The following is a 15,312-nucleotide window of genomic DNA, read 5'->3' as shown; positions in this document are numbered from 1 at the left end:
GGTTTGTTGTATATGTTGTCCATGGGTTGTTTGTTAACTGTTATGTTATCCTAGTTGCTCTTCTGTTTTTGGGAAAGGATTTGGAAGGCTCAAAAACTATGCCACTGTTATACTAACTCATTTGGTTGCTAGTTCTTCTTTGGAATTTATGTTAACTTAGTACATCAGCCCCGACCCCCCACTATTTCAATATTTATCATCGTTTCACAGGTATTAACAGAAGATTAAATCACCAAGATTACACACTAAGGCCACTCTTAGTGTTGATTAGAACTCATCTGCAGTTTACTTTATGGGATACAAACTGCAATAAAAGCTACTAGTTGCTGCTTGGTAACAGTAACAACTATAATTTATATTGGTTAAGAAAGCAGACATGAGACTTTGGTTTTCAAGTGACTAAATCACGGACTCTAATTCTCTTGATTATTACCACCCCTCCCCCAATCAAATAACAAAATGCAGAATACATACAAAGGGTTTCAAATATTGCTTCCTCATCAGCAGGATGCATTAAATTTGTAAATTAAGGAGCATAAAAAAACTGAATATTACAAGGCATGATATATATATATATATATACACACACACATATACGTATATAAATACACCCCCCCACACACACACACACATTTTCAAACTGGTCTGAAGCCCCAAAATAAAAAATAAAAGCAAACATTTTACCTCTGTGAGACGTAGCTGTGATGCAGCAGCCATATAATCTGATTCTAATTTGTTCTTCTCGGAGATCACTGTAGTATTTTGAAGAATTAAATCTACTTTTTGTATATGCAAAGAAGTACAAATCTAGGAGTAAAAACACCTATGAGTTTGTTTTACAACTAAGAAAAACAATACACAGTTTCTTTTAAAAAACAAAATTATAAACCATGAAAAAAATAACATTTTTCTAATGTGACTGATACCTCTCTCAAATAATTCTTTTTATAATTTTATTCTAAGAGAATTTTAAAGTTTTCTTGTATATTTGAGTCATCTGGAATAAAATAATTTAGCTTAATGAGTGCTTTAAACCAATTTACTGATCTATAATGAGAAATGTCAAACAACAGAGAGCTGAAATTACTGATGAAAATCTCTTGCTAAGATTTTGCGGTCGACCTGCAACAAAAAAAAAAATGACTAAAATTAAGAAAATGGCTTACCTTTATCAGGTTTGTTAATTCAGTAACAAGTTTGGCTTTTTGAACATTTATTTCTTTGATTTTGGTGCCTGTTTTTCGTTCTTCCTCTTCAAGGTTGCAAGTATCCTGTTCCATCAGCTTTAAACTGTATGAAATGCATAATGATGTGGAAATCAGAGAAAACACAAGGATTGAGCCCAAATTCTTAGGCCCCCTGCTGCTTTATGGGTGGGCTATTTAGCAATGCTACTCAGATGTTAACTACTAGCTTCTAGATTAAACAATCATTTTATGCAACCACTCAAGATTGAAAAGTATTTTTTGAGATAGAGTATGTGCCCAGCATAGTCTAGGTAATGCTAGTGGCTAATGGTATAGGATCTGGAATCAGAAAGATGGATTTAAATTTCCTCTTTGCCACTAATGAGCAATATAACTGAACAACTTACTTCTCTGAGCTTCAGTTTCCTCATCTATAAACTGTAAATAATAATAGTACTTCTCCTACAGCGCTCTGGTGAATACTAAAAAAAGGCAAATTATGTAACACAGTATAGTGTCTGGCCCATAACTGATAAACATTGTTTATAAATATGGTTCCTTCCCTGAAGGAGCTTAACTGTGGAGATATGATTAACAGGTAAAAAGAAATATGATGAAAAGGCAATACAACAATCCTAAAGGTTAATACTTTGCTCTTTAAGATGAAGAAACTAAGGCTCATAAGTTGTTACCTAAGATCCCAGATACTAAGCTGTAAGATGTGTTTCACATCAAAGTCCAAGTCTTTCCACTACATCATGTTGCCTCAAGGGAAAAATCAAGAACAAACGATGGAAGCAATAATAAACAAGAATTAATAAGTTCAGTGGATGCTGTAGAGAGTGGACTGAATGGTACATGAAGAGACTTTGGGGAAGACAGGGTGGAAATCAGAATGGGTGGAGTGAAATAAGATTGTGAAAAACTTGAAAGCCAATCTAAAGGAAAGCAGTATTTAATTAAATTTCATGTAGTAAAGGTAGGGAGCTATAACAGATATTCTTGAAGGGGGAAGGAATATGAAGATAAACTGGATGACAGTATTCTGGATGCACTGAATGGAGAAGGAGACTAGTCAAGTAGAGACCACTAACCATGTCACCACTGCAGTATTCCAAAGTGAGTAACTGGAGGTATGAGACAGCAGGATGACAATGGCTATGAAAGGTTACTGCACTACAAAAATCAACATTACTTTATGAGGAGAAAGTTTAGCTTTAGACAATGAGTACAATACAGCAGCCCAACAGTAAATGTCTGGTAGATAACTGAAGATTCAAGTGAAGGGTTAAAGTAGAAAAAAATTCTAGGCAGTCAGTTAGACTAAATAGCTATATCTTGCTTTAAGCAACCGAGGTACATTACTGACTTTCTAAACAAAAGTTAATGGGCAATTGTTTGCCTAAAAAATTTTTTTTCTTAAAGCATTTAAAATATGATTTAATTTATGAATGTGTTTAGAAACACTATTATATTAGATCAAGGTAAACTTGTACCTTATTCAAGACAATAAGCTGTCATTTATTATGTTATTAATATCTATATTTTTATTCTATAGCAAAGAAGCATAAAAGAACAATCACAACAGAAAGGTCTGCGCTGTGTCATGACAGGACATGGGAAAAGCTTTGAAACTGGAAGCCACAGTTCCTTTCCCCTAGACTGAACACCCTAATAGCTTTTATCCCATCTTATATATTCCAAGTTTCTATAAAATATCTAAATTCAAAATAAAATAGGTTCTGAGAACAATTGCCTGGGATCTCACAGTAAGCTAGCATAATGTAACAAAGTCATTCATGGGTGAATGATGCACTTAAAGTAATGTAAGAGTGCACAACTTCACTGATGAGTTCACATTCCATGTTGCAACTAAACTTTCACAAACCACACCTTGGCAAGTTTTGATGTAACATTAAAGAATACATACACTGAAAAGTCTATTAAAGCACTTCTCCCTTTTCCAGCTGCATATCTATGTGAGGCCAGATTTTCTTCATATACTTGAACCAAACCATCTCACAACCAAGTGAATGCAGAAGCACATATGAAAAACAACTGACTTCATCTAAAGAGATTTACAAAAATGTAAAAACAATATCATTCTTCTTGCTAAATGTATTTTGTTTGGAAAACTGTTCAAAAATATGTTAATATATGGCTTTATTATCATTTTAATGAATTTAATTTCTAATTTGGTAAATATCAATAGATATAATCCATATAAACAAAACTTCCTTAAGGTCCTCAATAATTTTTAAGAACAGAAAGGGGTCCAGGGATGAGAACAGCAGATCAGGGAACAGAAAAACTCACAACACTTAAGATTCGCCTCCCTTTGTCCCATGTTTTGGGTAGGAGGAGGGTGTAAGTTTGAGAGAGAAATTGTACACAGAGTGCTGGTGGGAATTGTGTCATCATTACAATGTATAACTAACAGTATCCTTATAGTGCTTTTGTACCACCCAACCCCCTTACCCCAAAATAGGCTGAAAGATACCTTCCTAGTTTGGAATTAATTTTTTGTTCCAGTTGTCTTTTCTTGGTTTTCCTTTCAAGAAGCTCCTTCTTCTTTTGTCTAAGTTCATTATCTTTGTGTTCTAGATGTTTGTTTGTCTCACGTAAGGCAATTAACCCTGATTCTACTGCTTGCAATTTTCTATTAATTTCCTATGGAATACGCAATATTGTTAGTATATTTAAAAAACAGGCTAACATATTATAACTCCAGTTAATATTCTTTATTAATACTCAAATCAAAATAACCAATCTTTAACTTAGATATAAGACAACACCATACATTCTCTGACATAAATCATACCAATGTTTTCTTAGGTCAGGCTCCCAAGGCAATAAGAAATAAAAGCAAAAATAAACAAATGGGACTTAAACTTACAAGCTTTTGCACATAACATAAACAAAATGAAAAGACAACCTATGAACTAGGGGAAAATATCTGCAAAGGATCCAACTGACAGAAGCTTAATTTCCAAAATATACAAACAGCTCATATAACTCAAAAATAATCCAATCAAAAAATGGGCAGAAGACCTAGATAGGTATTCTCCAAAGAAGATAAATAGATGGCCAATAGGAGTATGAAAAGATGTTCAACATTGCTAATTATCAGAGAACTGCAAATTGAAACCACAACGAGGTACCACCACATACCAGTCAGAATGGTCATTATTAAAAATGCTGGAGAGGGTGTGGAGAAAAGGGAACCCTCCGACACTATTGGTGGGAATGTAGCTTGGTGCAGCCACCATGGAAAACAGTATGGAGGTTCTTCAAAAAACTAAAAATAGAGTTACCATATGATGCAGCAATCCCACTCCTGGGCATATATCCAGACAAAACTATAATTTGAAAAGATACATGCACCCCAGTGTTCACAGGAGCACTATTTACAATGACCAAGACATGGAAACAACCTAAATGTTCATCAACAGATGAATGGATAAGGAAGATGTGGTACATACATACAATAGAATACTACTCAGCCATGAAAAAGAACAAAATAATGCCACTTGCAGCAACATGGATGGACCTAGAGGTTATAAGTGAAGTAAGTCAGAAAGATAAATACCATATATCACTTATATGTGGAATCTAAAATATGACATAAATATATTTACAAAACACACTCATAGAGAACAGATATGCGATTGCCAAGGGAAAGGGGGAGGCAGGGGATGGATGGATTGGGAGTTTGGGATTAACAGATGCAAACTATTATAGATAGAATGTATAAACAACAAGGTCCTATTGTATAGCACAGGGAACTATATTCAATATCCTGTAATAAACCACAATGGAAAAGAATATGAAAAAGTATATATCTATAACTGAATCACTGCTGCACCCCAGAAACTAAGGCAACATTGAAATCAACTGTACTTCAATTTAAAAAAAAATTTTTTTTAAATGACCAACCTTTAGCTGTTCTTCTAAGTGTCGTCTTTGCTCTAGATCCACAGTGACTGTGAGAAACTGGGCTACTTTTAGGGATGTGTTACTAGAAATAACTTTGTTTGAATAAAAAGAAGTTTTCACCACAAACTTTTCTTCTGCTGTATAAATTTGTTTTAATTGGGTTTCTTGTATTACCTATAATGTAAAATACGCATTCAGTGCACATCTAAGAATAATTATGATATATTTTTAAAAGGACTAAAGAATTAAAAATACAGATCTCATGAATTTTAGAAGATCAAAATATACTAGATATACTTTCATTTATTTTTTTAAAAATGTACCCAACATCTCTAAAAAGGTGAGTGATAAAATTCAGGTTATTATTTTGGAAAACAACACTAAGGAAGAGAGAGAACTGGGAGAAAACCAAAACAACAACCAAAGTTGGCTATACTTCTACTTTGCTATACAATCTCTCCCAAGTAAGTGTACTTTTGGGACTTTGTTTTATCTACAGAAGAGATACCAGGAGTCAACTTCCCAGTAGACTGAACTGTGTTATCTCAACTAACACATTTACTCTCCCCTCCCCTCAGTTATATTGTTCAAAGATACATAATCTTATATTTAATTCCTGTATATGTGGGGAATACTTAATGCACACACTTTTCAAGGACTTCAAAGACAACATTTTTTGGAGATCTTTTCTCTCAAGCATTTATTTAAGGAGTTTCATAAACTAATGCACATTCTAAACACACTAACAAACATTGGATCTGTTACTGTTATTTATAAAGAACAGGCTGCTGTAGTTTTTTCCAATCTCTAAAGGTTTATTACCAGTATTCTTGTGGCTTGTTTCTCTCTAGAAGTTTAAGTGAAGAGATAAGACATCTAAAATGTCAGGACTTGATAATAAAGCAAAACTTACACTAAAGAATGTTATTTTTATTCTAAGGAAGAAATATAGCCATTATTGTCATTAGGTAGACATGAAACATTAAGACAGTGAATTTCCTCAGTGAAGGCTTGTATCTTCTGAAAGATGGCTAAGACAATGTCAAGGGCTTTATTAGGTGTCTGACTTTGCTTTACTATATACAATGTTATTTTTCTAGTACAGACAGTAGAGTTAAAGCTCTCTAGATGACTTAACCAAAATGTTAAAAAGTGCATAAAAATAATTCAACTTGAAGCACTGTTCAAAAAGTGAAAGGATTTTCCAAGTGCAGTACTGCTCCTTTCTGCCCCAAAATAAAGCTATGAAAGTCCTTACCAAATTTTCTATAGTCTTTCTGCAATAGTAAAGAATACCTACTATCCTAAGCTTCAGAGACGGCGCCCTACCTACCTCTGAAGTTATGACAGAAATTGGATTGGTCTATGTATATAGTCTTGTCCTCTTTTTTTAAACTCCATCTATGAAGACCGAAGAGAGAGGTACACCCACACGGAGAGTTGTATTTTTGGTTTCCCCAAATGGTCACCATAATATAATTTTTAATCAAAGACACAGGCAACTTACCATAATTAATAATTGGCTTGTCTGTGCAAAATGGGTTAGTAATGAGCCTCCATTTCTATCTATCTTCTGTTAATGAGGTATATAGAGGCCCCGAAATTACAAATGAATATCCTAGGGATACTCGTAGAATGGTTGTTAAAAAATTTAAAATACATTCTCTCACAAATTCACTATTATAAATAGCAGTTAGGTCTGTAATTGGGTCCTACAAGCAGTATTAATACGGCAACTTGGTATTAAGGAAAAATCTGTTTAGAGGAGACTTCTTCCCTGTTTCTCCCTTTGATAAAAGTAATGAAGGTGGTTTGGAGTATTAGAGATTACTTGTAAGGAGAAGAAAACTCCAAGCAGCATTAGCAGAATATAGGAACTTAGAGTTTATGTAGCTGTACTAGACAGGAAAATGAAATCCTATTAAGGGTGGTCATTCACATGAGATAATCTTAAATGGAAACTTTAAGGGGAGGGCTTACCAAAGCAGTTCCATATCCTAGCCTACCATCCTAAAGTATAGTTTGTCTGAAAAATAGAATACAAGAATTTAAATGACTAAACCATTAATGTTTGAACAAATGTTTGTCAAGCAGGGCAGAATCACATAAGAGAGCCAGGTGTCTCTTCAGGTTTTAACTTAACTACCCTACATGTATTAAGTTATTTATTTACTCTAGGTCAGCGGTCCCCAACCTTTTTGGCACCAGGGATCAGTTTTGTGGAAGACAATTTTTCACAGACCCGGGCTGGGTGCGGGGGATGATTCAGGCAGTAATGCAAGCGATGGGGAGAAATGGGGAGCGGCAGATGAAGCTTCGCTCAGTTGCCCACCGCTCACCTCCTGCTGTGTGTGAGGCCTGGGGGTCGGGGACCCCTGCTCTAGGTAACTCCACACCACTCCTGTCGTCAATATTAGTCAATATTCACTGTCCCATGTCATATTAAAAATGGAAAATACCAAGATAATTTCTGTATGGTTAAAAACAATGACATGTTTCTTTAAATTACAAGTTTTCCTTGACTTTAAGCTAAGAAGTTTCAGTAAAACTACATTCTTGGTACTGATTCAGTACTTTCTTACCCGTTCAATTCTTTCTCTGGTTCTTTCAGTTCCTACAGGAACTTCATGAATGTGATACTGGAAGCAAAGGTAACTCATGACAGGATCAGGTGCATCAAATAACTCTCGCAAATAAGAGAAAAATCCATATTGTCTGAAAGGAAAAGCAACTATTAGGTTTTTCTTCTTAAAATATCATTTAAAAAAATCCTAGTTGACATGTGGTGACTAAACAATAAATAAAAAATAAATTAACAATGGTACAGAAAGTATTTTCTTTGTATAGTTTAGTCACTTAATATTAAGTGATTAATATTCAGATTTATTTCCTTGTCAGAAAAGTTTAATATTTATAATTACAAACTATTAACCTCTTCTTTTGTTGTTTCTACCATTGCTTTTATACAGAATTAAGACTTTATTTACTTATAGCTGTTTTATAATTGCAGTTTTTCCATTTGATCCTTCTGGAAATTATTTTTATATTATGAAGTGATGATTTACCCTTTTATTTTCCCAATAACTAACCAACTATTTTAGTAGCTTTTACTAAGTAGTCCAATATTATTCCACTGATTTAAAAAATCACCATCATATACTAACTGATACCATGGTCTGTTCCTGGGCCTAGATTTTTTCTTATTTTAGACTTAAGTAGAGATCCTAAAAGGGAATAATACAGCCTATAAGAAACATATTTATGTGACAAAGAAATAATTAAAATATATTTGAGAGAAATGATTATTCAATATTCAAAGTAACAGCTTAGTTCTAATAATATTTTCAAGACTTACTTGAGTTCATTCAATGGTCTTGAAGGTGCTTTGTCTGCATATGAACTCTTAGGAGCAATAACAGCATTCACTCTTAATTTTTTATGGTCACGAACCTTAATATAAGGAAAAGAAAATATTACTTTAATTACCATATATTCAATCAAAGTGATTTTTAAAGTTATGGTATTCTTACTGGCATTCATGGGATGATCAGAAATTTGAACACTGACTAGCTATTTAATGGTACTTATCAGAAAATTTTTTAGTGTGATGATATTGTAGCTATGTGTTTTCACAAAGAGTACATTTCTTTTTTTATTTCCACTGATAAATTCTATCAAACAGATAAGGAAGCAGTAATACCAAAAACCTTTTCAGAACAAGAAGGAAGGGACAAGTCATTTTATGATTCCAGTATAATCCTGACAAAAGTATTACAATATCCCTCATGAACACATATACAAAAATCCTTAACAAAATATTAGTAAACAGAATCCAGCAATATACACAACCAAGTAGAATCTATCCCAGGAATGTGAGATTGGTTGATTTTGAATGCTACATCAATCCAAGTTATTGTATTATCAGAATAAAGTACAAAAGCCATATGATTTTCAGCAAACTAGAATAGAAAGAAATTTCTTCCACCTGGTAAAGGGCATCTATGATAAGTATACAGCAGACATAATACTTAATTGTGGAATATTGAGTGCTTTCCCCCTAAGCCTGGGAACAAGCAGGGGTATCAAATCACACCACTTCTTTTCAACATTGTCCTAGAGGTACTAGACAATGTAGTGAAGCACAATAAAGAGGTAAAAGATTAAAAAGGAACAAGTAAAAAGATCTATTTGCAAGGGTATGATTTTCTAAACAGAAAGTCCTGTGGAATCTATAAAGCAACTACTAGAATTCAGGAAGTGAATTCAATAGTGTCACAAGATACATATCAAATGAAAAAAAATCAAATTATATCTATGTACTAGCAGTTAACAACTGAAAAATGAATTTGAGAGGGCTTCCCTGGTGGCGCAGTGGTTGAGAGTCCGCCTGCCGATGCAGGGGACACGGGTTCGTGCCCCAGTCCGGGAAGATCCCACATGCCGCGGAGCGGCTGGGCCCATGAGCCATGGCCACTGAGCCTGCGTGTCTGGAGCCTGTGCTCCGCAACGGGAGAGGCCACAACAGTGAGAGGCCTGCGTACCACAAAAAAAAAAAAAAAAAGAATTTGAGAAATCCATTTCTAAGAGTGTCAAAAATCCATAAAATACTTAGGAACACATTTAATAAAAGATGTGCAAGACATAAACACAAAAAAATAAAACACTGCTGAGAGACAAGATGGGATAGTGGAATGGAGGAATTTCATGGTGGCACAGATGAGCAATGTTGAAACTACTTTCACAGCCTAGAATGCTGTGACTACTTTCACAGCATTCTACACTTGAACAAATTAGTAAATAAATTGATGATAAGGGGGAGAAAGAGGTGTTTTTCACTGCTACAGTAGGAAATTACAGATATGCAAAGGAGAAAGAGTAGAAGGTACCCTGTTGTTCGACTGTAATTGGAAGCATCAGTGTGAATTCATGGTGCCCTTATGCACTCTTGTTCTCCAGATAAATATAGAAATAAGGGTTTGCATGCAAGGGCTAAGAAGCAATGAGACACTAGCAGCAATGCACACATCTAGCACCAGATCTTGGTTTCTAAAAACTAGGGTTCTTTGGGGAAAAGGCTGATTGTAAGGCCCAGACACAGCAAGGTAAAGGTATAAGTGAACACCTTGCTCTCTCCAAAAGTAAGTAGTGCTCAAAATATGTTGGTAAGGGCTTCCCTGGTGGCGCAGTGGTTGAGAGTCCGCCTGCCTATGCAGGGGACACAGGTTCATGCCCTGATCCAGGAAGATCCCACATGCCGCGGAGCAGCTAGGCGCATGAGCCATGGCCGTTGAACCTGCATGTCCGGAGCCTGTACTCTGCAACGGGAGAGGCCACAACAGTGAGAGGCCCGCGTACAGCAAAAAAAAAAAAAAAGAAATGTTGGTAAAATAACATACAGCAGTCAAGCTGAAGGTCTCACTGGCCAAATGTGGGACAATGTGAACATTAAAATAAATAATGATAGTAATGGATTAAAATCCATAAAACATAAAATTCTATGAATTTTATATGATATAATAAATGAGTAAATAAATGGAGAAGAAAGAGCTCTTCCTTATAGAATACCAACTAATAAATATAGAAAGAATGATGAGAATCATTAATGGTTCTTAAACCTACTAGGCAGTTACATGAGCAACAGGATATTTTTAAAGGCTCAAAGTATTTCCTCACACATAATTACAAACAGAAAAATAGTTTTACTGTAATGCTTGTTTTGAGGACAAGTTTATTCCAAGCGATTTATATATTAGGGGACAACTTAAACATGTGACTCTCACATTTGCTTAGGTACAATTACATCCATAACAAATATAAGGTTTTCTCTAGGTGAATGCAAAAAATTGCACCCAACTGAATGGAGCTGTGTAGGAACAGGCATAATTTGTGCACAAATACACAGACACACACACACCCCTCTCAAACATCTACCAGCTGCCTGAGTTCACTACATATTATGAACCACCCCTCAACCACATCTGGTGTTACAACTTTCCATCCAATTTCAGGTAAGTGCTTTATAATTGTTTTACCTACTACACAATTCACATACGGAACCCTTCCAACGGCTACATCCACAAGCCAACTTTAGGTCTTTCAATAAGGCACAGGGTTGTAACATACAGTACAGGGAATATAGTCAATATTTCATACTAATTTTGTATAGTGTGTAATCCATAAAACATCGAATTACTATGCTGTACACCTGAAACTTATAAGTCAGCCATACTTCAATAAACAAATAAAAATGAAAAAGCACATTTATTGTATCTGCATATTTCTTAATAATTTAACATATGTAAAACTGTGCTTCCCACCCCCCCCCCCCACCATAGCCCCTGTGGGTTTTTATTATACAATTTTGCATAGTACAGTAATTTTTAGGAATTATATACTGGTTATAGCAAAACCACCTGTACTTTGCTATGGAGAAATAATAAAGCAGGAGATGACAAGATGGAGTAGAAGGATGTGAGCTCACCCCCTCTTACGGGAACACCAAAATCACAACTAACTGCTGAACTACCTCTGACAAAAAAATGCTGGAACCTACCAGAAAAGATACCCTGTATGCAAAGACAAAGAAGAAGCCACAACGAGATGGTAGGAACAGTGCAATGGCGATAAAATCAAATCCCATACATGCTGGTGGGTGACCCACAAACTGGAAACTATACTACAGAAGTTCTCCCACAGGAGTGAAAGTTCTGAGCCCCACGTCAGGCTCCCCAGCCTGGGGGTCTGGCAACAGGAGGAGGAGCCCCCAGAGAATGTGGCTTTGAAGGCCAGCGGGGTTTGACTGCAGGAATTCCACAGCACTGGGGGAAACAAACTCCATTCTCAGAGGGCACACACAGGGCCTTGCATGCACCAGGACCCAGGTAAAAAAGCAGTGACCTCATAAGAAACTTACCTGCTAGTATTGGGAGGGTCTCCTGCGGAGGTGGGTGGGGGAGTGTCTATGGCTCACTGTGCGGACGGGGACACTGGTGATGGTAGTTCTGGGGAGTACTCATTGGCATGAGCCCTCTTGGAGGCTGTGATTTTCTCACCATGACCCGGCTCCACCCAACAGCCTGTAGGCTCCAGTGCTGGGATGCCTCAGGCCAAACAACAGGGTGCGAACACAGCCCCACCAATCAGCAGACCAGCTGCTTAAAGCCTTCCTGAGTAAACAGCTGCCCGATAAACACACCCCTTGACACAGCCCTGCCCACCACAGGGGCAAGCCCAGCTCTACCCACCAATGGGCAGGTACCAGTCCCTCCTACCAGGAAGCCTGCACAAGCCTCATAGACAGCCTCATCCACTAGGGGGCAGACAGCAGAAGCAAGAAGAACTATAAGCCTGCAGCCTGCAGAATGGAAACTAATCACAGAAAGTTAGGCAAAATGAGACAGCAGAGGAGTACGTTCCAGATGAAGGAACAAGATAAAACCCCAGAAGAACAACTAAGTAAAGTGGAGATAGGCGATCTACCTGAAAAAGAATTCAGAGTAACGACAATAAAGACGACCCAAGATCTTGGAAAAAGAATGGAGGCACAGATCAAGAAGACACAAGAAATGTTTAACAAAGACCTAGAAGAACTAAACAACAAACAGAGATGAACAATACAATAACTGAAATGAAAAATACACTAGAAGGAATCAATAGCAGAGTAACTGCAGCAGAACTGATAAGTGACCTGGAAGACAGAATGGTGGAAATCACTGCTGTGGAACAGAATAAAGAAAAATGAATGAAAAGAAATGAGGACAGTCTACGAGACCTCTGGTGCAACATTTAACACACCAACAGTCACATTACAGGGGTCCCAGAAGGAGAAGAGAGATGGAAAGGACCTGAGGAAATATTAGAAGAGACAATGGCTGAAAACTTCCCTAATATGTGAAAGGAAACAGTCACCCAAGTCCAGGAAGCACAGAGGAAGCACAGAGTCCCAGGCAGGATAAACCCAAGGAGGAACATGCCAAGATACATGGTATCAAAATGACAAAAATTAAAGACAAAGAAAAAATATTAAAAGCCATAAGGGAAAAGTAACAAATAATGTACAAGGGAACTCCCATAAGGTTATCAGCTAACTTCTCAGCGGAAACTCTGCAGGCCAGAAGTCATGATATATTTAAAGTGATGAAAAGGAAGAACCTACAACCAAGGATACTCTACCCAGCAAGGCTCTCATTCAGATTCGAAGGAGAAATCAAAAGCTTTCCAGACAAGAAAAAGCTAAGAGAATTCAGCACCATCAGACCAGCTTTGCAACAAATGCTAAAGGAACTTCTCTAGGTGGAAAAGAAAAGGCCACAACTAGAAACAAGAAAATTATGAATGGAAAAGCTCACTGGTAAAGGCAAACACACAGTAAAGGTAGGAAATCATCTGCATACAAATATGATATAAAAACCAGCAATTATGAGGAGAGCACACAGGCAGGATATTGGAAATGCATTTTAAATTAAAAGATCAGTAACTGAAAACGATCTTATTTATATATAGAATGCTATACCAAAACCTCATGGTAGGGGGACGAGGGGAAGATGGCGGAAGAGTAAGACGTGGAGATCACCTTCCTCCCCACAGATACACTAGAAATACATCTACACGTGGAACAACTCCTACAGAACACCTACTGAACGCTGGCAGAAGACCTCAGACCTCCCAAAAGGCAAGAAACTCCCCACGTACCTGGGTAGGGCAAAAGAAAAAAAGAATAAACAGAGACAAAAGAATAGGGAGGGGACCTGCACCAGTGGGAGGGAGCCGTGAAGGAGGAAAGGTTTCCACACACTAGAAGCCCCTTCACGGGCAGAGACTACGGGTGGCGGAGGCAGGGAGCTTCGGAGCCGCGGAGGAGAGCACAGCAACAGGGGTGCAGAGGGCAAAGCGGAGAGACTCCCGCACAGAGGATCAGTGCCGACCAGCACTCACCAGCCTGAGAGGCTTGTCTGCTCGCGCGCCGGGGTGGGTGGGGCTGGGAGCTGAGGCTCGGGCTTCGGTCGGATCCCAGGGAGAGGACTGGGGTTGGCTGCGTGAACACAGCCTGAAGGGGCTAGTGCACCACGGCTAGCCAGGAGGGAGTCTGGGAAAAAGTCTGGACCTGCCAAAGAGGCAAGAAACTTTTTCTTCCCTCTTTGTTTCCTGGTGCGCGAGGAGAGGGGATTCAGAGCGCTGCTTAAAGGAGCTCCAGAGACGGGCGCGAACCACGGCTAAAAGCGCTGACCCCAGAGACGGGCGTAAGATGCTAAGGCTGCTGCTGCTGCCACCAAGAAGCCTGTGTGTGAGCACAGGTCACTATCCACACCCCCCTTCTGGGGAGCCTGTGCAGCCCGCCACTGCCTGGGTCCCGGGATCCAGGGACAACTTCCCCGGGAGAGCGTACGGCGCGCCTCAGGCTGGCGCAACGTCACAATTGCCTCTGCTACTGCAGCCTTGCCCCGCACTCCGTACCCCTCCCTCCCCCCGGCCTGAGTGAGTCAGAACCCCCGAATCAGCGGCTCCTTTAACCCCGTCCTGTCTGAGCGAAGAACAGATGCCCTCCGGCGACCTACACATAGAGGTGGGGCCAAATCCAAAGCTGAGCCCCGGGAGCTGGAAGAACAAAGAAGAGAAAGGGAAATCTCTCCCAGCAGCCTCAGAAGCAGAGGATTAAAGCTCCACAATCAACTTGATGTACCCTGCATCTGTGGAATACATGAATAGGCAACGAATCATCCGAAATTGAGGAGGTGGACTTTGAGAGCAAGATTTATGATTTTTTCCCCTTTTCCTCTTTTTGTGAGTGTGTATGTGTATGCTTCTGTGTGAGATTTTGTCTGTATAGCTTTGCTTCCACGATTTGTCCTAGGGTTCTATCCGTCCGTTTTTGTTTTTTAATTTTTTTCTTAATAATTATTTTTTATTTTAATAACTTTATTTTATTTTATCTTACTTTATTTTATTTTACTTTTCCTTCCTCCCTCCCTCCCTCCCTCACTTCCTTCTTTCCGTCCTTTAGACAACGAATCATCCCAAATTGAGGAGGTGGACTTTGAGAGCAAGATGTATTATTATTTCCCCTTTTCCTCTTTTTGTGAGTGTGTATGTGTATGCTTCCGTGTGAGATTTTGTCTGTATAGCTTTGCTTCCACCATTTGTCCTAGGGTTATATCTGTCCGGTTTTTTTTTCTTTCTTAATAATTATTTT

General features: G+C 38.0%; 1 protein-coding gene across 1 annotated transcript in view; it reads right to left on the bottom strand.

The window, feature by feature from the left end:
- Positions 1-15,312, bottom strand: part of SMC5 (structural maintenance of chromosomes 5) — a gene marked incomplete at both ends in the record, with an annotated part of 109,689 nt that overhangs the window by 20,055 nt on the left and 74,322 nt on the right. Inside the window, 6 exons of the mRNA XM_079705642.1 lie at positions 685-807; positions 1,167-1,290; positions 3,688-3,857; positions 5,124-5,297; positions 7,706-7,838; positions 8,479-8,573. Coding sequence (XP_079561768.1) covers positions 685-807; positions 1,167-1,290; positions 3,688-3,857; positions 5,124-5,297; positions 7,706-7,838; positions 8,479-8,573 — 819 coding nt within the window. The remainder of the gene's footprint in view (positions 1-684; positions 808-1,166; positions 1,291-3,687; positions 3,858-5,123; positions 5,298-7,705; positions 7,839-8,478; positions 8,574-15,312) is intronic.

Source organism: Hyperoodon ampullatus (assembly GCF_949752795.1).
Source record: "Hyperoodon ampullatus genome assembly, chromosome: 6".
NCBI lineage: Eukaryota > Metazoa > Chordata > Mammalia > Artiodactyla > Ziphiidae > Hyperoodon > Hyperoodon ampullatus.
Note: the sequence above shows the minus strand (reverse complement) of the source record. Positions and strands in the feature narration are given on the sequence as shown.